Source organism: Scleropages formosus, chromosome 6 (assembly GCF_900964775.1).
Source record: "Scleropages formosus chromosome 6, fSclFor1.1, whole genome shotgun sequence".
Taxonomy (NCBI): domain Eukaryota; kingdom Metazoa; phylum Chordata; class Actinopteri; order Osteoglossiformes; family Osteoglossidae; genus Scleropages; species Scleropages formosus.
The window spans coordinates 32,472,348-32,500,074 of record NC_041811.1 but is presented as its reverse complement, the minus strand read 5'-3'; the positions used below and the strand labels follow the sequence as shown (position 1 = coordinate 32,500,074).

The 27,727-nt window shown below is 48.0% G+C and overlaps 2 protein-coding genes across 6 annotated transcripts; both read right to left on the bottom strand.

The window, feature by feature from the left end:
- Window positions 1-2,937: 2,937 nt before the first annotated feature.
- On the bottom strand, window positions 2,938-9,672 carry rnf208 (ring finger protein 208). 4 transcript variants are annotated; one of them, XM_029253211.1, is made up of 2 exons: window positions 8,952-9,672; window positions 2,938-5,031 (listed from the first exon to the last, which is right to left on the bottom strand). In XM_029253211.1, the coding sequence occupies exon 2, from the start codon at window positions 4,078-4,080 to the stop codon at window positions 3,292-3,294; it is 789 nt and encodes a 262-aa protein (XP_029109044.1). In that variant the 5' UTR covers window positions 4,081-5,031; window positions 8,952-9,672; the 3' UTR covers window positions 2,938-3,291. The 4 variants fall into 4 exon arrangements, with proteins under 4 accessions (XP_029109044.1, XP_029109045.1, XP_029109046.1 ...); XM_029253212.1 differs by having other exon boundaries at window positions 9,394-9,672; XM_029253213.1 differs by lacking the exon at window positions 8,952-9,672 and adding an exon at window positions 8,387-8,701.
- A 3,246-nt stretch (window positions 9,673-12,918) lies between these two features.
- Window positions 12,919-22,737, bottom strand: LOC108932862 (uncharacterized). Of its 2 annotated transcripts, none has more exons than XM_018749535.2 (6): window positions 22,062-22,737; window positions 16,720-16,947; window positions 16,478-16,649; window positions 14,309-14,400; window positions 13,853-13,932; window positions 12,919-13,719 (listed from the first exon to the last, which is right to left on the bottom strand). In XM_018749535.2, the coding sequence occupies exons 1-6, from the start codon at window positions 22,596-22,598 to the stop codon at window positions 13,635-13,637; spliced, it is 1,194 nt and encodes a 397-aa protein (XP_018605051.2). In that variant the 5' UTR covers window positions 22,599-22,737; the 3' UTR covers window positions 12,919-13,634. The 2 variants fall into 2 exon arrangements, with proteins under 2 accessions (XP_018605051.2, XP_018605060.2); XM_018749544.2 differs by having other exon boundaries at window positions 16,720-16,884.
- Window positions 22,738-27,727: the final 4,990 nt, after the last annotated feature.

Below are 27,727 nucleotides of genomic sequence, written 5' to 3'. Positions count from 1 at the left end.
CCGGCCCCACCCTTCCCCAGGGCCTCCTAGTCTCTGGTTTCTCATGGTGTCCTTCAAATCTGGACATGACATCTCGTCCCTCCACCCCACGACGGGACTTTCAGGGACTGCCTAAGGAGATCTCGCCGTGCATGGATTTTTCAGATTACCGCCTTCATCCCAGTCATACTCTTTGCGCCGTGATGGGGCCGCATCTCACGTCTCATAAAGCGAAGGACATTCGCTTCGAAAACTTTGTCCCAGCCGCAATCCAAGAGGCTTCAGTCCCCCGTTCATGTTGTCTCTAAGTATTTAAAATTGGGTGGATCGTAGCAAGTTTTCCTCGTTGTGTGAAAAATCGTGCCATATAACACTTGGACAAAGGCTGAATTAACAAACGATAGTAATAAATGACCGTGGCACGTTTTACATGAGATCCAGTCTGCACATGCGATCTGGAGACCAAAAGGCAAAGTTCACACCCCCGTTTCCTCATTCTGGCCACGTTATGTTGTGTTAAATGTTAATGAGTGACAGATTTAGGACTTTTCTGCTTGGACACCTTCTACGTGACAGTAAAATACAATTTCCTTGACTTGGACACATTACATGATTTACCTGTACTGCCCCCTACTGGCCCAGACTTCCCTGAGCAGAGCTCATTTTTTTCTAGCTCATGAGTTCCAGTCCTTTCGTTGATGCTTTTCTCCAAAGCAACTTACACTGTTAATCTACATACAATTATTTGCCCATTTATACAGCTGGGTAATTTTACTGGAGCAATTTAGGGTCAGCACCTTGCGCAAGGGTACTACAGCTGGAGGTGGGGTTCGAACCTGCGAATATAAGGTGCCTTTTTAATGCCAGCTGGTATGATGTTGTACCCTCAGTGTGTCCTAATGTCAGACTGCAAACAGCCTCAGGTCATCATGGTCCCAAAGCCCATGAGACAAACACTGGACACCTCACACAAAAACAAGAGCCAACACCCCCCCAAGCGGTACAATGAGTGAGCCCATCAATCACATGTCAGAAACACCCATCTACACTGACAGTGCACTTCAGAGTGACTGTTTTAAGGTTCAACATTAATTCTTTTACATCATTAAGTGGCCAGCTGCTAGTACAGTGGTTAGCGCTATCACTTTTACACCCAAAGGTTATAGGTTTGATTCCCACCTCCAGCTGTTGCATCCTTCAGCAAGGTATTTACCCTAGAATTGGTCCATTTAAATAAAAGTACTAAATGTGTGAATAACTGTAAGTACCTAAACATTGCAAGTTGCTTTGGAGAAAAAAGTCACACAGCGTATTTACTCGAAATTTATCTCGTACCCGTAATTTTACTTTACGAAGAGGAAAAAGTTTCGCATATCATATATACCTCGCACATGAGAAAAGTTTAAAACTGTAAGCGGTAGATGTTGTTACGGCACTTTCAGATATTTCGCCTAAAGAGAATCTGCGTTTTAACAATCGTCGGCTTTCCTTTGTTGTTGAGTCGCACGACCTTTTGTTCATACCGCACCAATCACATGCGGACCTACCGATCGGCGATGTTGTCCGTTTCGCGCTCAAGCAGTCGCGCGTGATGAAGGCGAGCGTCCGATCGCGTAAATAACGCTGATAATTAAAATTTAAATGAGCGCGCGCACGCGCGCGCGCACACACACACACACACACACAGAGTCTGAAATCGCTTGTCCCGAGCAGGGTCGCGGCGAACCGGAGCCTAACCCGGCAACACAGCACAGGGCGAAAGGCTGGAGCGGGAGGGGACACACCCAGGACGGGACGCCAGTCCGTCGCAAGGCACCCCAAGCAGGACTCGAACCCCAGACCCGTCGGAGAGCAGGCTCTAGCCAAACCCGCTGCGCCCCAAATGCATTCATTTTATAAATAATGTGAGAAATTATAAATTGTAATGAATACCGAGGATTTAACTATAAGCAACAATTTAATTTTTCACTGAAAAAGTTTAGTTTGCAAAAATTCCCGCACATATCTCACACCCCGATTTCTTGAATTCTGGGGGAAAAAGTGCGAGTTATATTCGAGTAATTACGGTAAATTAATGTTAATTATCAGACTTCTTGGCAACACTACTATAACACTAACACTGATGTTTTCGCTGTATTTATACTGTGCTGTTAACAAATAAATTCCCAAATGTCACATTATTCCTCTTTTTGACTTTGGCTGTGAAATGTGGATGCTGTTAAACATGTAACATTTTCGCACCCTTGGAAAATTGACAAATACAAATATGAAACTTGCAGTGCATAACATTGCAGAGCCTCACCTGAGTGTCGGTTTTTTGAGAAGAGACGTCGGCCCACCGCCGATTTCAGCAGAACACTAGTTCATAAAGATATATACAGGAATTCTTTCTTCTAGTTGGGAAAAATATTTACAGGCATATTTACAGCAATTCTTAATTCCATAAATTCCTTTTCTATGGGTTCAAATGCAGAAATTATGGCCTGGTTGTTTTTGAAACATGATGGTGAAAATGACATCAGAGCTGTTTCGCAGCCCCTCGGCATCAATTAAACCGAAACTTGCGGTTTCAGGACACGTCCCGAGTGATGCGAACCCCGTCTGGAGGGCGGGAACGTCGGCCGTTCGGCCTGAGCTGATAACATCGATTGCGATCGAGGACAGGGACAGACCTATGACGTTCAGAGGACACCGTCAGGTGACAGAGACCTTGGCGCAACTCAGACAATTTCAGATATAGTTTATAGTGGAGCGGTTTAACAGCTAATTATTGGATTGCATTTGCTATCAGGCTCCGATTACAAAAAAAAAAAAAAAAAAACACCAAAAAAACGCACGCGCGCACGAACAACCCAACTCTGTTCAAAGGAACACGAAGCCGAAGCTTCCCTCCATCCGCATTGACCATTTGTCCCGTCCACGTTTCGGACGGTTCGGACGCGCGGCTTTGCGGCGAACTCAAGAGCACGCGATGGACACAAGGTCGGATCGAGCAGTTGGTCGCTTTTTATTCTTGATCTCGAGCAAACCAGGGCGGCAGGTTGTGCCCCTTCTCGCAAACCCCTCCCGCTGCTTCTAGACAAACACATCAGGAGTAAATGAAAGTCCGTACATAAATACATTTATTAGTTACCTCCCATCAGCTGAGTCTTTCCCTTTAAGTCCCTCAGTCCATTAGTCTTCTCCAGCGCTATTAGATATAGAGATGTCAGTGTGTAAAGGGCTCCATCAGGGACGGCGGGGGAGGGGGGAGGGGGTGTCGGGTTCGGGTGGCGCGGCAGCAGGGTGAGTGGTGAGTGGCGGATTGGACCTCTACATGATGCCGCAGGACGACAGGGGGTTACTGATCTGGCAGGTGCAGGCCGACTGGCAGTACTGGCGCACCGTCTGGTAGCAGCTGCGGTCGCCGTCGCTGCCCCACTGCACCGTGCCGCCGGGGTCGGAGGGCAGGCGGCCCAGGATGCTGGTGTTGATGGCGAGCGCGGCCAGGCCGTAGTCGGTGAAGAGCACGGTCTCGCGGCGGCAGGTCGGGCAGGAGATGAACTTGTACTTGGGACACGACTCGTAGAGGATCTGCAGACACTCCTCGCACACCGAGTGCAGGCAGGAGAGGATGCGCGGCCGCTTGTTCGCAAAGTTGTAGGTGTGACCGCAGGTGGGGCAGTCCAGCGGCTCGCAGGGCGTGACCGGGCCGCCGACGACGCCGCCCCCGCCGCCCGCCGAGGACGAAGCGGCGGAGCGCAGCACGTACTGGTTCACGATGACGTCGTCCATCTTGTAGTGGAACTGGCTGTGGTAGCAGAGCTCGGCGGCGCTGGTCTTGCGCTGGGCCAAGTAGGCCCTCTCGCGGCGGGCGGGGGCCGGGGGGAGCGGGCGGGGTGGGGAGACCAGCGGCCGCGGGGGTATGTCCAGGGCGAGATCGCTGCACGCCTGGTTGACAATAACCTCCCCCTCACCGCCCCCATCCCAGGCCACCCGCGGCGGGGGGGCGTAGCGGGGCTGCGTGACGGGGGCAGGGCAGTCGTGGGGAAACTTCTCCGACTGGATGATCTTGACCGTATCCATGGGGATGGCCATGGGCTGGCGCCTCAGGCAGGACATCCGTTTTGCAGGACGAGGAGTAAGGAGGGACGCTAGTAGGGGGTGGGGGTCAGTGCCTGGTTCGCTTGTGCTCTCTGGGCCTACGGCAGGGCGCGGGGGGCACCGGTACGGTCAATGGCCGGTGGCGCCATCAGCCTTTGCAGAGGACATGTGGGCGGAGGGCTCTGTCCATGCTCACCTTAGACTGTGCCCCTGTACTCTTGACCCCGGCGGAGCACGACGGAGGGACAGAGGGACCGGATTCGCGGAGAATCTGGATCGAAGGCGGCCAGGAGAACAAACCCGGACCCCTGAGCTGTCCTGCGCCGCGATCAAGCGATGACCCGCCTGCCCGCTGCCGAGGACACGTGCGGGAAGAGCAGGGAACCCGGGACGTCGCTGGCTCCCGCGCAACCGTACGACGGCATCACATCACCACAGAGCGCCCTCACTTTTTACGCCGGTAAGGAGACGACCGCGCGCACGCGACACACGCGCTTCGGGCGCAGACCTCAGCCGGTGTCGACCGCGCCCTCGCCAGGAGTCTCTGAGGCGTCGGGCTTGGCCTCGCGCCGCTTCCCGTTTTAGCGCAGAGGAAGCGACGTGTCGGACGACTTGGGCTGCTCCACGCGCGTCCGAGCGGAAAACGTCCTTCCTCTTTTTGCTCACGGTGCAGATGCTCCGTCTTCAACTCCCGGCACCGTTTTCAAACAGCCGTCGCGGGGAAGACGACGATGTCCAGATCACCGGCGCTCAGGTCCGGCCGCGACGGACAGAAGGGCCACTCGCAGCTGAATTGGCTGCTCAGATAACTGCCCCTGCCCCCAAAAATCCCCAGGGGTTCGAGGAAGGGGCTGCCGACGTCCCTCTGCCGACAGCTCTCGACGCCGGCCGGCGGGAGCTGGAACCCTTCTCGCCACGTTCCGCTTCGAGAAGGTCTCTTGCCTTCCTCCAAACGGTGCGCTCGGCTGCCTGGAGACGAGGGAAGAGAAACACGATTTGTTCAGCGTAATACAATTTCCTTGTCGGGGGAAGCAGTAAGGAAGGCAGGTTTGTTCAGCAAACACAACCGCGGTTCTACCAGCGTTTCGTTCGACCGCGAGCCACCGAAGGCCGAGGCCTTTTCGCATCTCCGGGTTTTTCATCTCGCCTTTCCACTTCGTAATATCACATACACTTAAGACTGGCGATATTAAAAATATTCGCGCTCTTTGAGAGGGCGATATCTGGCGCTATTTATTCCTCGGGATTCAGCCGATCTAGTTCATCTAGTGCAGCTGTTGGAGGAGGATGAACACAATTTGAGTGCAAAATGAAGTACAATGAGCTCTAGACTGAAATTCACATCACGTTTATTAATTTGTCTGACAGTTTTCTCCAAAGGAGCTCACAATGGTGAGATACTAACAATTATTTACCCATTTATACAACTGGGTAACTTTACCGGCGCAATTTGGGGTAAGTACCTTGCTCAAGGGTACTACAGCTGGAGGTGGAATTCAAACCTGCGACCCTTGGATCCAAAGCACCTCTAATGACTCCACCACCAGCCACCTCACACTGTTATGTGAGGTGGGACTTGAACCTGCAATCTTTGGATCTGAAGACAGCAGCTCTAGCCCCAATCCCGCCCCCCCGCATGAAAGTCCTTCTTCCCGCCTCTGACTCGGAGGCTCCCGCTTACAGGTATGTGCAGCAAGGGCCCCAAATCGCACCCCAGCCTGTATATAAGTTTGTGGAAGGTGGGGGCGGCAAGGATGTAGGGGTAGCTGCAGTGTGAGGAACGGTCAGAAATACAAACGGCACGATAGCGAAAGGAGGGACTGCCCCGCCCACTTTTCCCAAGATACGTCTGTCCCACGGGCCCAGCCGGAGGCCGCAGCGGCGACACCAGAACCAGCCGTACCACTCCGTCGACATGCCAGGAAAGGGGGGCGGGGGGGCAAAGAGACAAGGCTGGCTCTCAGCAAACACAGTCCAGACTGCAGCAGCCAGACAGGGCAAGGGGCTGGTGCACATGGGGGGGGGAGGGAGGGTGCTCAGCTTGATGTATATGCTGTTGTGAGCCAAAACATTCCAGTCATTCATTCATGCAGAGCCCCCCCGCCCCAACGGCCTGTCACCACAGAAGCTAGCACTCGGTGTATTAAACACACACACACACACACACACACACACACCCCGTCTGTGTGTGTGCTGGGAGGACGGAAGACCCAGACCAAGACCAACTGCCTGGTTCGCCGGGGCGAGTGGCGCCTCACGCTGGCAGCCGCTATCAACCATCTCCTCTGCTGGGCTGAGACTTCCTGTGCAGCCTGATGAATTCAGGGAGATAGGGCTCATCTGTTCCGCCCGGAGCGACCCCCCACCCCCGCCGCACCGAATCCGGGAAGGGTTAACCGCCTTTCGTGTTCTCGTGTCCCTCGCTCCGCCATGTCCAACCGTCAGCAGGACAACTAGGGCAAAGTCCGGCCATTTGTTTCCTGCTTTGTCCAACTGTTGGTGACGCCCTAACCCCAACCGGTCGAGAGGCGGCCATCCAATCCCCCCCGAACCCGCCCCACCCCACCCCGCCCCGTCTCCAAACCGTGCCCGACTGCCCCAGCCCGGCTTCAGCGAGGGCACATTTTCAACCCAAAAAAGGTTGCGATCCAATCACATGCACCGCACCGCCTTCCCTGTCTTTCTTCGCCAGCAGTTTGGAGACGGTGCGCTGCCGCTGATCTGGGCTCAGGGAGGCATCCACTCCCCCCCCCACCGCTGGGTGTGCTGTGGCTGTGCCTGGGGGGGTGGGAGTCTGGCACGCTGTCCCCACCACCTCTGAGGGTGGGTCAGTCTACAAAATCCCGGAGGAGGAAGCCGGAGGCTGAACCATTCCAGAATCTAAGGGTGGGTCTCCTTAGCCCCCCCCACGCGCACACACACACGCACACACATGCTGTCAAGTACAGAGCTGTGCATTTACAGGCGAGCACACACACACGGACACACGTGCACTTGTTCATGGACACACACAGAGGCTAAAAGAGCTCATTATTCCTGCCCCCGCATGCATCCCGCACACTTTGTGCCGCTGCGTAACACCCGTCCCATGTTGGCTGGCGCACAATTAACGAATGAACAGCACACGTCGAACGATTTGTGACAGGCCTCCGTGGAGCGCGGAAAAGCGGTTTAGGCGTCACGTTAACGGAATAATTACCGGCACACACTCCTCCTCTAGGAGAGCAATTAAATTAAACCCCCCTACTGTAAAAAGAAACACACGTGTGGATGGGAGCGGTCAGTTAACCTAGTCCCCACACCTATGGCACCAATCCTCCCTGCCTTCACAAACACACACACACACCCCCAGTCGCCGACACACACGCGTACCCACCCACCCCAAACCTCCACTTTCTGTCTTTCCAGCACATTCCATCACAGGCTGCCCAGGGTGTGTTGCACACCTGCACCGGGGGTGTGTGTGTGTGTGTGCGTGTGCGCAGTTCGCTCACACACAGAACATAGCTCTCCCCTCCCCCAGCCGCTCTCATCTCCTCTCATCTCATCTCACTTCATCTCAACTCATCTCATCTCCCTCTCTGAGCTGGAAAAACACCATCACATGCTTTTGGCTTGATGGAAAACACTCACGGGAATGTGTGTGCGTGTCTGTGTGCGTGTGTGCGTTCACCGCTCTGCCTGCGCACGGGGAACAGGGTGTTTACTTTGATTTAACACCTCGTCTTCCGACAAGTCGCCGGCCATCTTGCCCAAGATGAACGCAAGCATCCTTTGTTACGGCGCCGGAGATACGGACGTGACACAAGCTCCCGTCCCCGAGCATCAGCACGGCAACGGCACAGGATGTACCCAGGGAAGGTGGCAGCATGTCACTCCCCTTCCCCTGCTCTCAATGTCTTTGGGGGGGAGCAGATGGAACGGTATTTGATAAACCATCGATGAGCGACTTCGATGATCCGGCGATCAGCGGGAGAAATGATGTGAAGATCCACGAAGGTCACCTGTTACCACGGAGGACCTGGCAGCGTTGGACACTTGACGCCCCCCAGCAGGAGCAGCAGCAGCAGCGGCGTCGCCGCATCCGTCCAGCCGGAAGAGGCATGTGGACCGTGAGGGATGCTGACAGGTGCTGGTGCTGAAGGCACATTCGGTGCTGACCGTGGTGGTGCCGTAAGGTTCAGGTTGAGGTCAGGATGGACGAACCTGGGTTTGCTCTCCTCTGGATTTCTGTACCTAAGTCGGCTATAAATGTGGTAACCACCCCCCCCCCCCCCCCCACCCCAATCCAATCCAATCCCTCCGCCCGCTGTTACATATTTACCCTTCCCCGTCACGAGCAGGCAGTCGGTGTCTCCTGTTCTTTGTCCTCTCGTGCAAACACACACACACACGTAGTACGTACATACAAATTCACAGGTGACAGGGGCAACAAAACACACACACACAGGGCGCGCCACACGAATCGACAGAAAACGCGCAGATCGGCACGCGGACACACACACACACACACACACACGAGCGCGCGCGCCGACGCGCGCACCTCCGGACACACAGGCGCATACCGCAACACAGCACGGCACACGTACACACGGGCGCGCGCGGCGAAAATACGCACGAGAACACACGCACCGTCGGACGCGTCGGCGAACACACACACAAGCACACGCGAACACGCGTCCTTGAACGCGCACAGAGACCGTGACGCACAGAGACGAGCACGCGCAGGCACGGCAAATATCCCCGCAGCCAACACATGACATGTCGCGTGTGTGTGTGTGTGTGTGTGTGTGTGTGTGTGTGTGTGTGTGTGTGTGTGTGTGTGTGTGTGTGTGTGTGTGTGTGTGTGCGCGCGCGCGCGCGCGCGACGTCCGTGGCGTGGGTCTAACCTGCAGTTACGGATCCCGCTGGTTGCGGGAAAGGCAGTGGCACGTCGCGCTCCGCTCTGGCTGCGGCGGTGAGGGTGGGGGTTGGGGGGGGGTGTCGATGCGGTCGCCTCGCGGCTCTTCGGACCGGATTACGTGCCCCACTCTTACGTAACGTTCTCCGGCTTTCTGGGCGGCTGCTGGATTCGGATCTCCGGCATGTCAGTCAGTGGGAGCGGAGCGGAGGATGAGCTGAAGGATGAGCTGGAAGATGAGCTGGAGGATGAGGAGTCAGTCGGGGGCGGGACGGGACAGAACGTGCGCTGGCGGTGGGTGCAGGAGGGGGTGGGGCTGAGACGCAGGCGCGAGGTGTCGGCGCGGGTCCGCGCGCGGACCGAGATGAGAGAGGCGCAAGAGTAGCGCGCGCGGGCTGCTGTGTCGGTGCGCGTCGTCGTCCCCCCCCCACCTGCGGCCGCTCCTTCCGCCTGTCACCGACTCCGAGTCCGGGCTGCCGCGACTGTCGGTGCGCCTCTGTGCGATCCCTGCTTATGCGGGCGCGTGATGATGCAGTGGCTCCCGCGCCCCTCTCCTCCTCTTCCGCGGGTGCTGTCACTCCACGCGCGCCGATCGCCCCCCGCGCAGCCCTCCTTTGCTCTCTTTCCGTTGCGTGACGTGCCGCTGCCCGCTGCTGCTTTCTTCTGCTGTGTGCGTGTGCGCGCGCGCGCGTCCGTGCCCCCCTCTCTGTCTCTCTCTCTCTCTCTCTCTCCCTCCCTCTCTCTGTCTCCCACCGCCCCCCCGCCCCCTCTCTCTCTCCGCAATGTGCGCTGCAGTGCTGCTGCAGACCGGTGCCTGTCTCTTCCCAGTGAAAGCAGCCGCCATCCAATCGTGTTGCGAGCGCTCCTTAACCCTCTGCTCACCACATGGCACCAGGAGCACACTGATGGAAGCCCCTGCGCTCCGAAAGCACACATGGGCACGTGAACGCGCACAAGGATGGTGAACAATGCACGCGCACGCTCCCCCGCACAGCATGAATATGGACATGCGCACACAAACGCGCATACGCAGAGTCCGCATGCATTTCGGCGCGCACCTAATAATTAAACACGCAAATTCTTGCCCGTGCATGCACATGCCTCCTTGCGGATGAGCGGAAGAACATACAACTTACAAATGCAAGTGCATGCAAAAACACTGCACGTGCACACGCGCTCTTTCCCTCTCTCTCACACACACACACAGACAGAGTGCATATTTGTACCAGGGGGTTGAACAGCACGACATGGCAATAACAGAAGCGAGAAATAAACTGACACGATGGGAAATAGCCCAGCTGGGCCTGAGGACCGGGCTGGACCCTCTTCAGACAATAGAGCCGCCTGCCCACAGGATGCCAGGCACATAAACAAGCCCAGATCTGCACAGCCCACCATTGTCCCAACCACGCACTCTCGCCATTGCATAACCGCAGGGTTTTAATCACTCCTGTGCAGTGGGGTGACACGCATTTTGTCCTATAAATAGGGTCCGGTACCATCCGGCAGGAGCCCAGTGGAACAGCGTGGGGGTCCCGCTTCCCTGGGCACAACAGTAGGTAGACAGGCCGGGGCACCCAGCGGTGCCAGAGGACACCGCACGTTCCCCTCTTACACAATCGTCCCCACCCCCTCCCCAGAAGCAGCACATCGCTGCAAGTGCCCCCCACCCTGCAGTTCTCATCCGTGCCACGTCATACTGATGTATGCATCGCTTCGCTGATTGGTCGCTTCAAAAACACAGTGTCAGTGCCGTAGAGGTTAGAGAGGTGGACAGGTGACACACCGACTGTAATATCCTCTTCGCTCCGAGAGCGGAATTCATTCATCTGAGCACCGATCGAAATCAGAGCACGAAGCCGCATTATGATGGTTTTATCCCTTAAACCTGGGCTCACGTTTGTCGAAAATTAAATTCCCTTCTGAGTTATTATTATTCTTCTTTTGCTTTCATATCATTTTACGAAAAGTAACAACAGCTCGAGACAATTTTGTAATGTTCATCTGATATATGTATCGATCTGTGATTGTGTCTCATTAAAGTCACTACCTCTTCGTCCAGATCTTCATAAAAGGCGGTCAAAGTAAATGAGAATTCAAGAGATAAATGGTACAAAGTCTTTGCACTTGCTGTTTATTCATATTCCTGCCTCTTTTCATTTAGAAATGCCTGTACAATTTCCTGAACTATGACATAGTGCAAGGTCACCTTGTGCCAAAAGCTCAGCACGGTGCTGGATCCCATGGCAGCGGTGAGCCGTGCACCTCTCCACCCACCTCCTCAAGTCGACCCTAGAGCCTTGTAAAGGAACCATTACCCATCATCCTTGAGCTGGGATTCGAGGTGGTCTCAGTGGGCCAGTGGGCAGTGCTGTGTGACTACTTGCCTTGAGTCCCATTTCCTTCTCCACCTTCACCACTGTTGAGTTCAACCACTCAGAGGTATTTAACGTGGGCCTCTGAGCATGTTGTACCTCTTTAGAGTCAGAGTGACTGTACTGTTTACTCACAGTCATGTTCCCTCTTGTCATGTGTTTGCCACACTGTTTCCCCCGCTGGCATCAGGGTAATTCCTTCTTCCATGAACACAATAGTCGTTCACCACCAGAGGCAACCAGATGTTATTATAACCTGTGGTGCGGTAATGATCTTGGGCACATCGTGCAATTCGCAAGCTCCCAAAGTTCCCTCAATGTTCGTTTCACCATCGTCACAACCCCGGCTTCCTTGGATTCATGTTGTGGTCACATGCGCAGACCCTCCTTCTGGGCTCCCAGGAGGTGGTGGATGGAAGCGGAGGTGTTGACCGTAGCGGGAGGCAAGGTGGGTCATGGGACAAGGCTGTTAGGAGTCAGCTAACATACAGGGGGGCGGGGGGTTGGTGTGACAGCCCAGCATTTTTCTGACTAATCCCCAGCGAGGGGGATGTGGGCGCTTGTTGACGCGACCGTGATCAGCTCCGGGGGCACATTGACGGCATCAGTGGCCTTGCTCATTCTTAAATATAGCCGCTGCTAGCACAGTTCGGCGAGCTGCTACAACCGAAAGCTAAAAAAAGAAGAAGGGATGCTGGGATAGCAACAAGCGCACCTCCAACTCATTCAGCGACAGGAGAATTTTCTAGACGGGTTATTTAAGATCGAGGATGAAAAAACATTTTTTGACTGAGTGCGAACGTGAGGAAACTGTGTGGTGCACTGTGCAAACACCGCCCCCCCCGCCAACCCTAATGGTACCAAAGGCGGAAATGTTTGTCAAAGGACATGGTGACGTGCTGTGAGTGGGAGTTCACAATGCAGGAGACACGGTGGGCGCTGTTAGCTAAGGCTGCATTATTAATCATCATTTCCTCGGAAACACAAAAGAAAACGAGCTGGATGAGCGGGCAGCTGAATAGGAGAAAGTAAAAATGCATTGTCTGTCGTACAAAGAATCCGGCGGAGAGAAAGACATACGGGCCGAACGTAGCTCCACATCGACGCGCAGTCGAAAGTACGTAGCGCAGCGTGCAAAAAAAACAACAAACGTATCGTGTTAAAGGAATTAAAAAATGTATAAAACTGCTGAAAAGCTTACAGAAAGAACAAAAGAGGAAATTGAAATTATTTATTTATCCATATGTATAATTCAGCTTTTGTACATAATACAGCCTTCACTTAGTTGAATATTTCATATAAGTGCTTCGTTAATAATTAATTCGCTCAAAAGGGTCAAATTAACAGGCAGATATTGGTAAAGCAGCTGGCTGTGTGAAGATTCACAGAGGAGCCATCTGTGTTTTTTGGATAACAAGTACAATGAAGACGCGAGTAACATGAGTTATGGCTTCACTATTGCCAACAGCAGCAGGTAGTCTAGTGGTTAGAGCTGCTGTACTTGGGCTCAGAAGTTACAGGTTCAAATCCCACCACCACTTGTAATGTCCTGGAACAAGGTACTTATCCTAAACTGCCTAGCTGTGTAAATATATAGGCATTTATTTCCTTTGGAGAAAAGTGTTGGCTAAGTGAATAAATACAGATTAATTCAGTCATCAGTTGGAAGTTCCAAATCCACCTCAACTTCCTGCTCATACTGAGGAAAAATAATACATGGCTCTCCGAGCAGCTTTTATACATAATACCTGGGTGTAGTTAACGAAAAAGTTGTTAATCTGTAAAAATTGAGAAGGTGCACCTGTGTGGGTAACCAACCGTTCTTGTTTCAGTCACTTTACTCAGAGTGATACCAGGTCCTCCTCAAACTGGTAAGATGGTTCTGGTCTCAGCTGGGAGCTGGACACAGGCGTGTAGCTATGTGGACCTCCCTGCTCCGTCCAGTCTGCAGCTCATGAGTAATGGCTCATGAGAAGGATCTTTAGAGCCAAAGGGACCTCCTGTAGTAGAGTGTGGTAGGAGGTAGAGTCGTGGATAGAGCTGTTGTCCATCAACTCAAAGGACCCAGGTCTGAATCGCACCTCTTTCTGAAGCGCCCTTGAGAAAAGTACTTACCCTGACTTAATCCAGTAAAATTACCCAGCTGTGTAAATGGGAGAACAATTTTCAGAAGTTTAACGCTGTAAGTCACTGTGGAGAAAAGCCTTAGCCAAATGAGTAAAGGCTATAGCATGGTGACAGGGATGTCCTCAACACCTCCTCTCTAGAGCCATAATGGAATGGTTCCACCACAGCCTTTAGGGCTTTTTCAAGGACATCTTCTTGAACAGCAGTCCAAGATGTTGGCTGGATTTTTGTTCTTCGCAAGGTGATGTTTGTTGACTGTGAGTGAAAGGAAACACACATGGGTGTTGAGGACCAAGTGTACAGTTACGTTGCCCATTCATGATGTTAACCTAGAGGAAGGGTACGGGCCTGTCTACTAGAGCATCTCCAGCTTCCCCCACCCCCCTACCTGTCCAACTCCTTGTTTTGCTTGTCCTTTTTTTTCCATATAGTCCTCTTTAGGCTGCTGGTCTTGTGAGTTTCCTTCTCCTGCCAAGCCCACAATCACATGTAGCCGATAATTACATACAGCCACACAACAGTAGACACAACTGCACATGCTTTCTGGTGGTAAACACACCCACACACAGTGACGCACTACGTACACCTAGATACGCCTAGGGTGCACAGTTGCGCAGTTATGCAACAGCAAAGAGCTGCAAAAGCACACAACGTATTCCCGCAAACACATCAACGTACAGCATTTGTGACTTGCTTGTAAAAATGTGCCGTATGATATACAAGTCACTGAGACTGAATGTCTGATTGAGACCCCAGAGAGGTCTCTGTGCCTATGAGGTCACTGTGATTGGTGTCCTCCGGAGACGCCACACTGCGTTCCCTCTCCAGACAGGCCTGTTCATACCTTCTGGGCTGTGGTCTGGCTCATCTTGTCCACCTCTGAAAACATGCTCAGGTTCCCAACGCTCTCAGACTGCTGCTGCTTCATCAGGTTCCCTGTGGAATCATGGTGAGGGGGTCCATCAGCCTCAGCAACTCATCAACTCCCTGAACATCCTACTCCTCCCACATCACACACAGCCCAACAGAGCAAATTGTGTCTTTTGTAAACTCACGACCGCATGTCATCGCTAAAATCCATGTAGAGTAGCCCCTCCAATCAAAGTGAAAGTTTTTACAGTCTCAATCGTGGTAACATGACTTGAAGCCCACAGAGGTGTAGACCCAAGGACATAAAGGACCTGGAAAAGTCCCACATGGAATAATGTCCCAGGACTCCAGCCAGTATGTTCTCCAACCTTATTGAAAATGATACGAAAAGGCGTTGTGCTGTTATCCATGTAGTAGGAGGTTGCAGTAAGTGCGCAAACAGTCCCCAAAAACAGTCCCCCTGAAACAGCCCCCACGAAACATTCCCCAACCCTCCCAACCACCGTAAGCCTAAATAAACCAACAATTGACAGCTGGAAAAAGTATAAAAAAAATAAATAAATGTCTAAACTAACAGAGACACAAGAATATAAGTAAAAACTTTCAGAGAGAAAAGCGAATTCCAGGTTGCAGTAGAAAAGCACATCTATGTGTCTCCAGGGTCTGGCAAAGATGTCTTTCAATGTATGAGGACAGACGTTGCCCGACGGCAAGTAAATTCTGCAGAGGAGCCTTGCAATGTGTGTCTAATCTCTTCGAGTTAATAAAAAATGCACCAAACCTCTGACGCCATGCACACAAGCAAGAGGGGTGGGAGGGGGGTCCGCTATTTCTCCAGCATTTTACAATAAGACAGCATCCCAGCAGAGACGCAAAGGCGATTAGGTCACGGTGGTCGTTGGTCAAACTCATTATCAGAATGCCAAAAAGCGCCATTAATGGTGAGGCTGGAGAGTGAAACTGACAATAGCGGACAGAGTGTCAACTGCTGACGTCTAGGAAGAGGTTCATTTAGAGCAGGTCCACAGACTACACCCCAGAGGGGAAGCAGTTTGTTTGCATATATAATATGAGGGATCAGCATCAGGGTAAATCCTGGCCAATCTGGATTTGATCATACGGAAATGAACTGATCAAATTATGACGCACGCCAACAGAGGCGGTATTGAGAGCTGATGACCACTGAAATGACCTAATAACTGATCCTAAGAGCATAAACAGGAGCTGAGAAACAGATCGCTGAGAAACCGCAGACCAGCCAGATATAAAATGCAGAGTCTAAGCGAGAAGGAGGAAAAGCGGGGTTCATGGCAATGGGACAATATGTGGAAAATGACTGGGAACTGAAATGTTTTCTGAACGGAGCCCAAATTTCGAGTGTATCAGTCACTATGAGGTGGCAGCTGTAGTGGGCCACTGAGAGGGGGGCGAGGGGCACATGCCAGCGCTGGTAACAAAGTGGATTTGCAGGAACTGGTTTAGTCTCGACCCAGACTAGCGCACTTTGTTGCTGGTGGCAATGGCTCCAGTAGCCGATACAGCGGATGTTCACCGCCGTGGAGTAAAACTGAACGTTCGGCACTGTTGTGTCTGCTGTTTGGACCGTTGAAGGAAAGAGCTGCACGTACAAGGAACCGTCTATTTCCAGTGAAAGAATTTTTCCAGATTTTTTTCATGATGACATGTTGCTGTTTGTCTGTGCTGTTCAGTTTACGCAGATTTTTTTTAAAATCCAAAACTAAACTAATATGTTCAGATTAACACAATTTTTCTTAAATCACCTTTGTTCACTCACTCACTATTGATAAGTGCTTCCACCTTTGGAGATGAATGTAGCAATTTCCAATCCCACCTCCTGCTGTGGTTCCTTTGAGCAAGACATTTACCCTAAAATGCTCTGGTAAAATTACCCAGCTGTATAAAAGGGTAAATCACTGTTAGTAACTTAACATTGTAAGTCACTGTGGAGAAAAGCATCAGCTAAATGAATAACTGTAAATGTAACTCTTTGTCCTGTGCAGGAGACAGAATTTACATTAAAAGCCAAAAGAGCTCATGCCACAATCTGCTGCTGTCTTTCATTTAATAGCAGTAGAGGCAGAAGTAAGTAACCCTTCCGAGGTTAACTCTGTTGACCACTTACCAATGCCGCAATCGCTGAGATTTGAGTCGGAGATGGAGCGTCGCAGGACTTTATCAGAGGATGGTTTGCTCTTCAATGAAAAGTGCTTGAACTCATACCCACGACTCTTCAGTGCTGGCTCTTGACCGCCGGTTTTGCTGCCACTATGGAGATACTGGCTGGACGTCACATCCTGCCAAACAGAATTTTTTAACATTGCGCTGACATTAGCAGTGCCACCCCTCCACCCCCATCAGCCTCACCTTGCTCCTCTGTTGCTCTTGCAACCTCTCTTTCTCTCTCTCCAGTTCTTGGTTCCTGGCCCGCAGCCTTGCGATCTCCTCCAGGAGCCTACAGACCTGCTCCAGGTACGTCGGCCCAAAGGAGGGCCATCCATGGGACGGGGAAGCCGAGAGTTTCACCTCATCCTGGGGGATGGAGATCGTTGCTGCTTCAAGCTGCAACTGCCACGCTTGTCTCTGGGTCTGATCCTGTTAATAAGACCCCTCATTTAGGTATGAGACACCTTTACCTGCTGTTACTTACATGCTAACAGATTTACACTATCGTCCAGTAAACAGCTAGAGAGCTCTTAAAGGACTCTATGGAACGTGTCTTAGTTCTCTAGGGATTCACAGTAGCGACCTTATTCTCTAAAGCCGCATATGGGAGAGTTTATTATAGTAAGTATTATTGTATTATAGAGCACATACTGTATTTATTATATATGTATTGTAATAAGTATTATTGTATTCTTATAGTTCCTGAAGGATGAACAACTACGCAGTCTTTAAAAATTATATGTAATTAATGATTGTAAAAATAAATATTTAGATATTTATTTATAATAATATATTAATCTATTATATAATAATTTATAATAATATACTGTATATACCAATATGTAACATCCTGCCTTAGCTATGCTGTTGGCAGAGTAAGAAAATGAGGGTTTATCTCGGTAAATCTCAGCAGCATCACTCCCCAGGAGGGGGATATGCTAAAACTCTTGATCAACAGAACAACGTGGGGTCAATAGCAACACTGTGGTTTTAAAACATACCAACAAAAACAGAAATATGAACCTCAAGACATAACATAACTACGGAATAAATAAATATATTCACTTTTATGATTAATAGCCACCAACACCATAAAATTTAACTGACGGTGCATCGTGGGAGAGTCACAGCTCTCCCACCCTTGCCACAATTATTATGCTTAATAATAACAATAATATAAATAAAATCCATCCATCCATTTTCTTTCCCGCTTGTCCTAGTAGGGTCGCGGTAGCAACAGGGAGAGCAGCCCAGCCACCCCTGTCTCCCACAACTTCCTCCAGCTCAGCCCAGGGATCCCCAGCCATTCCCAGGCCAACTGTGAGATATAATCCCTCCAGCGAGTCCTGGGCCAACCTCGGGACCTCGTCCCAGTTGGGCGTGCCTGGTATACCTCCAAAGGGAGGCGCCCAGGGGGCCCAGGGGGCATCCTTATCAGATGGCCGAACCACCTCAACTGGCTCCTCTCAATGTGGAGGAGTAGGGGCTTTACTCTGAGTTCCTCCCGGATGTCCAAACTCCTAAGGTGATATAAATAAAAAGCTATTTCTTATTGCTTTCCTGAAATCAGAACAAAGTAAAGAAAAACCTTTCATTGCATATGGATATTTGATGCATACAAACACACATTTGTTCATAATATCTGTTTTAAACAATGTGTTAAAAAGAGGGAAATGCAACCCACCCGAGTACTGTTGTTCTGGCAAGAAAGGAGTGAATAAAAAACTTTCTTGTACCAGTGGAGTTCTGTGTGATTAATGGTTTTTCGGGCTCGTTCGCATTTCGGTATGAACTTTCTGAGACTCACAACACTTGCAGCAAACTGCACCAGACGCGCCTTTTCTATTATTGTAAAGAAGCCATACTATAGAAATTCGTATCATAAGAAGTTTTGCCTTTAAGTGTTGAAATATTGTTTAAAAAAACTGCTTTCAGCTGGGGTTGGCATTCTAGTCACTTTCAGCCGACACCATCTGTGAGAAACTTGAACGTGAAAAATGCGACATAAAAACAGACCATATATGGAGACAGCTCGTAGTGTAGTGGTTGGAGCTACCGCCTTTGGGTCCACAGGTTACCCGTTTGATTCCCACCTCTGGCTGTGATACCCTTGAGCAAGGTACTTACTCTGAATTATTCCAGTAAAGTTACCCAGGGGAATAAATGGGTAAATAATTGTAACCTTACCAGTGTGAGTTGCTTTGCAAAAGTGTCAGCTAAGTGAATAAATGTATATTGTTGGGACAGTAGGTAGTGTAGGAGTCAGAGCTGCTGCCTTTGGACCCAAAGCTCACATGTTTGATCCCCACCTATGGCTGTAATAACCCTGAGCAAGGTACTTACCCTAAAAATTACCCAGCTGTATAAATAGTTAAATAATAGCAATGTAAGTTGCTTTGGAGAAAAGTGTCAGCTAAGTGAATTAATGTAAACACGGGTTTCATTTGTTATGGAACAGTATATTTCAATATACATGTGAATTTCCTAACTGAAATCTATTTAAAATGATATTTAAAAAGAAAAACCTTCTCATATTCAACATTTTCAGCCTACGGTGGACATGACTATAGCAATCCACAGTTGTTTTTAAAGTAATGACTAATTTAATTTATGTTCAGCGAAAATAAATGGAAAGCAGACAGAAGAGACGGACTACAAGGCACTCGGATTCCTCAACGGGAGACTCTTCCCAGGCCAGCATGCAAATGCACAAGTGTTTTTTTTCAAGGTACGGAAAGGTGTGTTTTCAGTCACTGTGAGCTTTTGGGTGTTCGAACGGGTACGGACGCGGTTCGGGCCGCACGGCCGCGCAGTCCTCCGCACAGTACAGCGCTTGTGCTTCGCGGGATTCCGACGCACGACCTCGGTTTGTGGAGAACCAGCCAACACGGGCGGCTCTAAGGCACACGGGCTCATAATGACGTCCCCAAGTGCCCAGATGGCTGACATACTGCAGGCAGTGTGTGTTTTTAAAAATACAGCAAATGACGTCAGTGCAATTCTCGGTGACACTGGAGGCCAACTGAACAACGTTGAGCGTTCAAGCGCCCTGTTGGTGGAGCCCGTGACGGTGAACACAATCGGGGTAAACAATTTCCTTTTGAACGGGCGAAAAGAAATAGAAAAAAATGTATGGGAAAACACAAAAATGTGGTTTTTACACTTGACACGTCAAAGTAAAAAGAATATAAAGGCCGCAGCTCTCAAAGTACCAGCGACTGAGAAGATGTGATGATGAAGTGAGATGCTGAAGAAAATTTATTTTTTCGTCAGTTGCATAATGGGCATAATTCCTTTCCAGAAATCCGCTTGCAAAATGAAGTCAAATAAAACAAATTGTTAGTTATTAATTTAAATGAGAAGGTTATGAATTCCTCAGTGACATGAGCTGTTGAGTTATTCATAACATTAAGTAATATTTGGTGAAAATAGTAAATGAGATCAAAGTTATTTGTAAAAATATTGCCTTTAAAGAAAATTTATTCACTGTTTGTTCACTTCAAGTTTAAATTTTTTGCCTTTTTTGCTTCTTTCAGCTTCTTTTCCTTTATGGCTCATTTTTATGATGGATGATGATAGTACAGGATTGCTGCGAAATGTTCGCAGGGGGACACATGGCTACAAGACAAGCGATATGAAGGGAAGCAGCGTGTGCCGTGTGCTGCTGGGCATGAGCAGGGTTCGAATTCTGAGCTCAATTTTCTGGTCTCGCATGTTTCTCACGAGTGTGACTTGATAGCCCCTTGTATGAAGTCCGAGTTCTAATAAGTGCTCGCTGTCTGAGAGAAAACTGTATTTAGCAAAATTATTATAACTTCAAAGAAGAAAGTCAGCATGCCATATAAAGTCATTTGTGGTTATGAAAAAGTACCTCCCCTGTCAAAATGTTGTTTTTGGCACATGGTTTGGGTAGCATAACTCCACCCAGTCTACAGATAAAACAGACACAACCATGCTGTTAGTTGGAGGTTTAAACTGGTATGAAATGACCTCAGATCCAATTACTAATTCAGAAAAAACTGAAGACAGCAGTCGCTTTCAGCTCTTCTGTGTTCCATTCGCCTCTGCCTACGGTATGTGTGGTGTGACATCATCAGCTGCCAAACTGCTCCCTTCCTGTCATTCAAGAACAGTCTATTTAGTACCTTCCTGAATGATTACACCATTTGGAGTCTCATAATCTAAAATCTCAGCGCAAAAAAAAGAAAAAAACAGCCACTTGGTTTGATGTTTATCTCTGCCTAAATCACAGAATTCTTTTCTCTGAGGGAGGATGTCCGTGCCCCTGCTGACATTCACACATCCGTTAGCAAGGATAAAATACAAGCAGTCCGCGGATTACGAACGAGTTCCGTTCCTAAGCCTGTCTTTAAGTCGAATTTGTACGTAAATCAGACATTTGTAGATTTCATGAGGACGGAGTCTTTTACGTGCTCCATTATTTTCACTTTGTCCTTTACAATTGTCCCGATCGTTGAACGACTGTAGCTTAAAGTTTTTCCAGTGTTCGCTGGCGTTTCACCTTTTTCCGATCGCTTTATTTTTCCACTTTAGTTTCAATTGTGATTGTTTCCCTTTTCTCTGGTGCATCACATGTACATTTTGCTGCCATGGTTACGAGGGTAAAAACAAAAAAAATTAAAGCCAAATACAGTAACACACGAGACACTGTTAACAACAACATGGCCCGACTGAAAAGAACCAAGTCTTTGTCGTATTTCGGGTCAACGAACAGCTGTAGACGTGCAATGTTTTGATGTGAGTCGTAAAGTAGCGCCCGTTTGTTATTACAAACCACTGTAGGTAACTCGAATTTTTAATATAATAGGTTTCCCGGTGCAGTTCGTAACTACAGGTTGTACGTAAGTCAGACGTTCGTAACCCGAGGACTGCCTGTAATTTGATAGGCTGAGAGGGGCTGTATGTAATACCCTTTGCAAATGCCCCACCCCATCTTTCAATTCCATTCATTCCTGCTTATCTAGACCTCAGCAAACTGGTTCTACACAAAAAACATCTTACAAATGAAAAATATGCCCTCAAAGATAACATCAGAATGACAGTACAGGTGGCACACAGCTGAATCAGGGGAAAACAATTTCTTTCACAGTTGCAACGGTGTTTTTTACTGTTAGCTCATGTTTCCTTCCACATCACCAAACTATTTGTGAAAGGGCTATAAAACTTGTGGTGAAGGATAAAAATGGTATGAATGAAAGACCTCAGCATTCCTCAGCTGAGTAACACAAATCCGATTCTGAAAGACTGACTTTTAATGCTTCAAATAATAGGTTAAACTCCCTCAAGAACCTTCATTTTAAAGAATGAAAGTCAATGCCACCAGTGCCCACCATGAGATTTGAAGTGGCCCAACTACTCACTTCTGAAATTATAATGAGGAATGACTAGGTCAACGTGTATTATTCAAATAAAAATTCTACCTTTTAAAAAGGGGTGGCTTTACCTCTGCTGGCATCCATGTGTCAGTCTACATCCCTGGGTTTGACTGAGACACTTCAGAGGAATAAAATTTAGAGTCTCACCTCAGACCTCTCGTTGTTGGGTTTAGGTTCCTGTTGGCAATGCTGATTTTTCAGCGGTTGAGGGGTTAGAACAGCAGGTAGTTCCTGCTCTCCTGATCTCTCATTGAAGTTGAATGACAAGGTCCAAGAGTTTGTGAAAGACAGGGAAAAGGCTTTCCTCCTGCTGCCGATGCTGGTCTGCCTGGTCCTCTGCAATGCCCGCTCCACTATGTTCTGTGACTGGTTACAGGAAACTTGGGATGAGGGTAAAGGGGCAGCTCGGGATAGTGGGCCTTCACTGTCCACCAGGTCACTGTCTCTGGCCAACGAGAAGCTCTGCTCTGAGCCCTGAGGACTGATTGGTGCTTCCTCCAAGCCGGAGTCCTCCGATTCAGACTTCAGCAGCATACCAGTCCTTTGGGAGTCTGTCCCCATGGCACTCTTACTGGGAGTAAGGGTTTCAGGTGCCTGAGGGGGCTCTTCCGTAGAGTTATCTTCGGAAATAGTGTCTGTCAACCAAGTCTCAAGAAGGGTCCCAAAATTCCTGTATAAGTTCATCCCTTTTGCTTGGTGATGCAGTGTTGAACGTTTCCTCTGCTGTGCTCTTCAGCGAGACAGAGATACACATGTGGGCTGGATAATGTATAAACATGTGGCCAGGTGAGCTACAGTGATAGCCCCACCTACATCCCTTCTCCTGGCCAAAACCTCTCAACAGTCTTTCCGTGTCTCACTTTATTTCATTGTCTTGCAAGTTCTTTGACCCCTCCCATCTCCAGCGAAAGCCACACCTCCCCACCTTTCTGAGATACCTGTATGGCAGTGTAAACCAGGCACTCTGTGACCTCTGGGCCCAAATAGTGTCGAATGAAACCATACTGTAGTATGAGGCCTTCCCAGGTACTGTGAGGCAAACTGTACTGCAGGAAGTACAACACTGAAGGATCGTGAAGAAGAAGAAGCTATTTTAGGCTTAAACAAGGTGCTTCGTAATTAGTGACCATGGTAGAACAGTTTGGAAAGGAACAAAATAAAGTAAGGGTAGATGCAACACACCCCAAAAAAAAGTAAATTTTAAAACAATAAGGACGGATTTGTTTTTGGGATCATCGAGACTTGGAGTTCCTCATTGAGCTTTTTCTGAAGAAGATGACTATCATTTAAATGCATGTTGCCTGGGGAGATTTCTGCTGGTCAAAAGCATGACCAGAGACATGGTTATGTTCTGAACATCTGGATACTGATCTTATCAAAAATTCTATTAAACGCCTTGTTGCAAACAACATACGTCAATGGCTGATAGTTCTTGACACAAAGATGACAGATTATGTGGGAAGTTTAAGAAGAATTTCAAGTGACATCATAAAGTGGTTATTGTAGTAGCTGAGATCACAAATTTGGAAATGTTACGGTGGCTTCTTCAGCTTCCGCTAGAAACCCCACTGCGGTACCACTATCTGAATCACTCCAGCATGATGTACAAAACTGTCAAGAACTTTCGGATTTAAGCAGTTGCCCTTTTCAACCTTTCTGCTGTCTTTCGGTGTCAAAAAGTGTTAAATCAACTAATGAATAACTAAGAAAAACAAAAATCTTTCCAGTACAACCAGTACCAGGGGTTACAGCCATTGCCTCATGTTTGAAGGACACTGATTTGAATCCAGGTAGCACTCTTTTTCAGCTTCAACTCTAAAAAAAATTCCCAGCTTTTTAAATATTGAATTTGTAGCTTAACACTGTGTATTTTGGGGAAGAAACATTACATATCAGGGGTTTTTAACCTGTGGTTCATGGACCCCTTGTGTATCCTTGGATGGACTTCCAGGGATCCATGAAATGTAGGCTAACTTTGAACACAACACTAAATTAAAGTTAAAAATACAAATATGAGTGCACTCTTACTATTTATGACATAAATATGTGGAAGCAATCAGTTTACAATGTCATATATTGAGCTCAATATTTTATTTATTATGGAAATTTATTTATGGGTATTTTTGTCGGAGGGGGTTCTTAGCCTTAATCAGATTCTTAAAGGGAGCCATGGTTTTGAGAAAATTAAGAACCTCTAAGCTAAATAAATGTAAATTCATAAAACTGATTAGAGGTGTAGCATGAAGAGTTTTTCGTTGGTGCCTAAAGAGGATCACTGAGGAGCCATTTGGGTATCTGAGGGAAAAAAGATCTTAGGAAAAGATCCAACTGAAAAACATGGCTAAAACCATGAACCAACACAACAACCCCCACCAGATAGGGAGGGAAGCTGAGAACAGAAAGAATCAACTTGATGAGGCTTTGCTCATTGTTACCTAAAGATCTGACAGTTTCAGTTTGGGCAGAAAGAAATTAAAAAGCTGTGGCGAAAACAAAAAGCCGCAAAGACAACAAAGGAAATGGTTGCGAACAGGAAGTTGGAACACAATGCAATATCTTACAGGGCAAGAGCTGTGGAATGTCTGAAACGTATCCCGCCTTGATGACAAAAATTGAGATTTGGCCCAAGTACTTAGAGATCAACAACAACAGAAGGGGTGTGCTTCCAACCGTCTAAACTATAATTTCCCTACCGATCATTTGTGATGTGTTACAGTTACACAGTTTACTACTCACTGTAAGTAGGATTCCTGGACTTTTGTCTCCAAACTAGAAGTCATTCTAGAGAAGGAACACCAATAATTACTTGCAGGCTCCACATTCAAGAGTTTTTGAGAGAAAAGGGAGAAAAGAGACTGGCTTGTAATGCTGGATTTAACAGTAGGGTTTCGATTAGGGTTCAGATTTTGGGTTTGAAAAGGTTTGGTTCTTGGACCAAATTGGCCCAGGACTCTCAGTAGAAGCACAGATGTTCACTCCCGTTGCAGTTCTGTTGAGCAAAGTACTTACCCTGAATAGTTCCAGTAAAAATTACTCAGCTTTACAAATGGGTAAATAATTGTGAGCAGCTTAGAACTCATACAACCCCAATACCGCAAGTTGCTTTGGAGAAAAGCATCAGTTAAAAATATCAATAATAGTATGAAACAGCAAATGATGAAACTGAAGTTATCATACATTGGAAATGTTGCCTTTAATTCTACAGTTCTACTCAGTCTGTGTAGAATTTCCATGTTCCCTCCATTTTCATGTGGGTTTCTCCCCACAGACGTGCTTTTCAGGTGAATTTATGTCTAAATTGTCCTAGTTAAGTCTGTAGTATGTTTTAGATTGTTGTGTAACCGCACTATGAACTTCTGCCCAGTGTTTGGAGACATTTTTTGAATGTGGGAAGACAAGATGTTTGTGTAAGCCTACACCTCATAATTTATTCTACGGTTGCCATCGTCACTCACTGTACCCCATCAATAAAGAGTAGTGAGCCAGTTCCAGAGGGAGCAGTGCACCCCAGGCCATGACACCACCTCCACCATGTTTCGCACATGAGCTCCTGTGCTGAAGATTGTATGTAGTCCCTTTCTTTCTTCACACCTTTCCCTCTACATCACTTTCGGGTTTATCGTCACCTCATCTGCCCATTACTGGCTCTGGTCTTTGTATTTCTTTGCAAATTCCATCTTTCTGTTGTTGATGCTGGTGAGGGGTTTGCATCATGCAGGGAAGTGTTTGTATTTCTCTTCTTAAAGTCCTCAGTGAGAGGAGAATCATGATATTTCCACTCCTGCACTCTGTAGACTGTCTGTGATTTTTTTGTCTTTTATTTTCACATTTCCCTTCAGTGTTTTAGTGATTTTTCTCCTGATGGATGTTGTGGTCTTCTTTGGCCAACCTGGTTGTGGCAAATTGCATAGTCCCTCTACTAGTTTCTTTCTTCTTCAGCACATTTTCTGCTGTTGACTTTGCACTGCCCAACTGCTCTTCAATGATTTAAATTTTTTCACCTTGGTTTCATCTTTAAAATTTCTTACTTTTCCATCATAGTCAGTTCTCTAGTGTTCATCTTGGTTTATAGCTTTTTGCTCAAAACCAGATTAAAAAGGCAGACTTTGATGGCTACAACTAGTTGTACGCACCCATGCCTCTTTAAGACTTTGGTTTTATAATTTCATTTCAGTATTCTATACAAGAATAATGACAATCCCTATAGGGTTCACATACTTTCAAGCAGCACTCTATGTGCATGCAGTTAAGGGAAGATGGAACAGGGAAGGGAAAGGAAGGGAAGATGGTCGTATGAAACTCATTACCCAGAAAAAAGCATTCTGTACTTTAGCTTCACGTTCATATTTTGATCCAAAATACAAATTTCCCAAGTATGCAATAAAAACAGCCAGTTGTACCAGTGAGTGCACCAGAGTACTTCTCACCATATACATGTGAAACAGATGGTCCCCAAACACAGTCTGAAATGATGGGTTGGTGCGTGATGAGTGGGCACCAAGGCTGTTAGAAATTTGTCAGATAGCACAGTCCCATTTTTAAATATCTGAAAACCAAAACCTAGTCAAATTCAGTAAGAAAACCCGTTGTTTTGTATACTGTGTATGTACGTAGGGAGGGGTGCGATGGCGCGGCAGGTTTCTTCTGTGCCCACTATGTGGCAGGTCTGGGGTTTGAGCCCTGCTTGGGGTACCTTGTGATGGACTGGCGTCCCATCCAGGGTGTGTCCCCTCTCCCCTGCACCCTCCGTTGCTAGGTAGGCTCTGGCTTGCCACCACCCTGCTTGGGACAAGCGGTTGTACATATGAACGATTACTGCTATCACACAACTGATGACAAACATCCTTATTTGAAGTCATAAGTCTCAGAAGAGGTGGCTGATAGAGTAGTGGTTAGTACAACTACCTTTGGTTCTGAGAGTTGTTGGTTCAAATCTTACCTAATGCTGAAGTACCTGGTAAACTTGTCCTGTATTTCTCCAGTAAATTTACCCAGCTTTCTAAATGAGTAAATAGCAGATAGCTTAGTGTTGTAAATTGGAGAACAGAGTCTGCTGAGTGAATGAGTGTAAATGTAAGTCATTGGAAAAGAAGTGTTCAAAATTTATAAATAGCTTTTAAATACGGTCATCCACTTGAAGGCAGAGCGACAAGGAGCAGAGTGAAGCATAGAAGGTTAAACATTAAGTTGTAATCTTTTTTATTATTAATAATGGCTGAGTCCCCTGGGCTTCATCCTTGTGGCTATTAATTCGACATTCAAAAACTGCTGCGGTGTTGCTGTATTGAAAAGCCAATAAAATATTTTTAGCCGCTGTAATTATATGGCAGGGTTCTTTTAGCATATTAATATTTTCATTGCAGATGTAGATGAAAGGCCTCTTTTATTTATCTGGAAGGTGGATAAAACTGTTGGTTTCAATCTGGGCTCTCCTGTCCTGCTCCACCACTCCAGCTATTACCGTTAGTCCTTTTAATTTGTGTCTAAAATTGGCGTAGAAGCATAACAGCACCTTTTTTACATTCTCTGCACATAAAAAGTGCTGTTATTACAGCATTAATTAAACACTTGAAGCGCATCCGTTGGTTGTTCTCGAGAGAAGTGCAAGAACTGCACAAAGTACCTCAAGCGCATCATGGAGCTCAACTTGAGGGAAAATTTATAAAACTAGTGGAAAACACACGTGATCCACAGAGCAACATTAATCGGCTCAATAGAGAAGGGGAAAAAAGCACAGTAAGGTGTGGTAAACGCAGTATCTAGGTTGAAAACAGCCTGGCGGGCAGCCCGCTCGCGCGCCCTCTGCCGCGACT

Coding starts and splice junctions, on each gene's coding strand:
- rnf208 (XM_029253211.1), bottom strand. CDS start 4,080: ATGTCCTGCCTGAGGCGCCAGCCCATGGCCATCCCCATGGATACGGTC.
- LOC108932862 (XM_018749535.2), bottom strand. CDS start 22,598: ATGAACTTATACAGGAATTTTGGGACCCTTCTTGAGACTTGGTTGACA. Junction 16,948..22,061: donor CCAACAACGAGAGGTCTGAG/GTGAGACTCTAA, acceptor TCTTATTAACAG/GATCAGACCCAGAGACAAGC. Junction 14,401..16,477: donor TCTCAGCGATTGCGGCATTG/GTAAGTGGTCAA, acceptor ATGATTCCACAG/GGAACCTGATGAAGCAGCAG.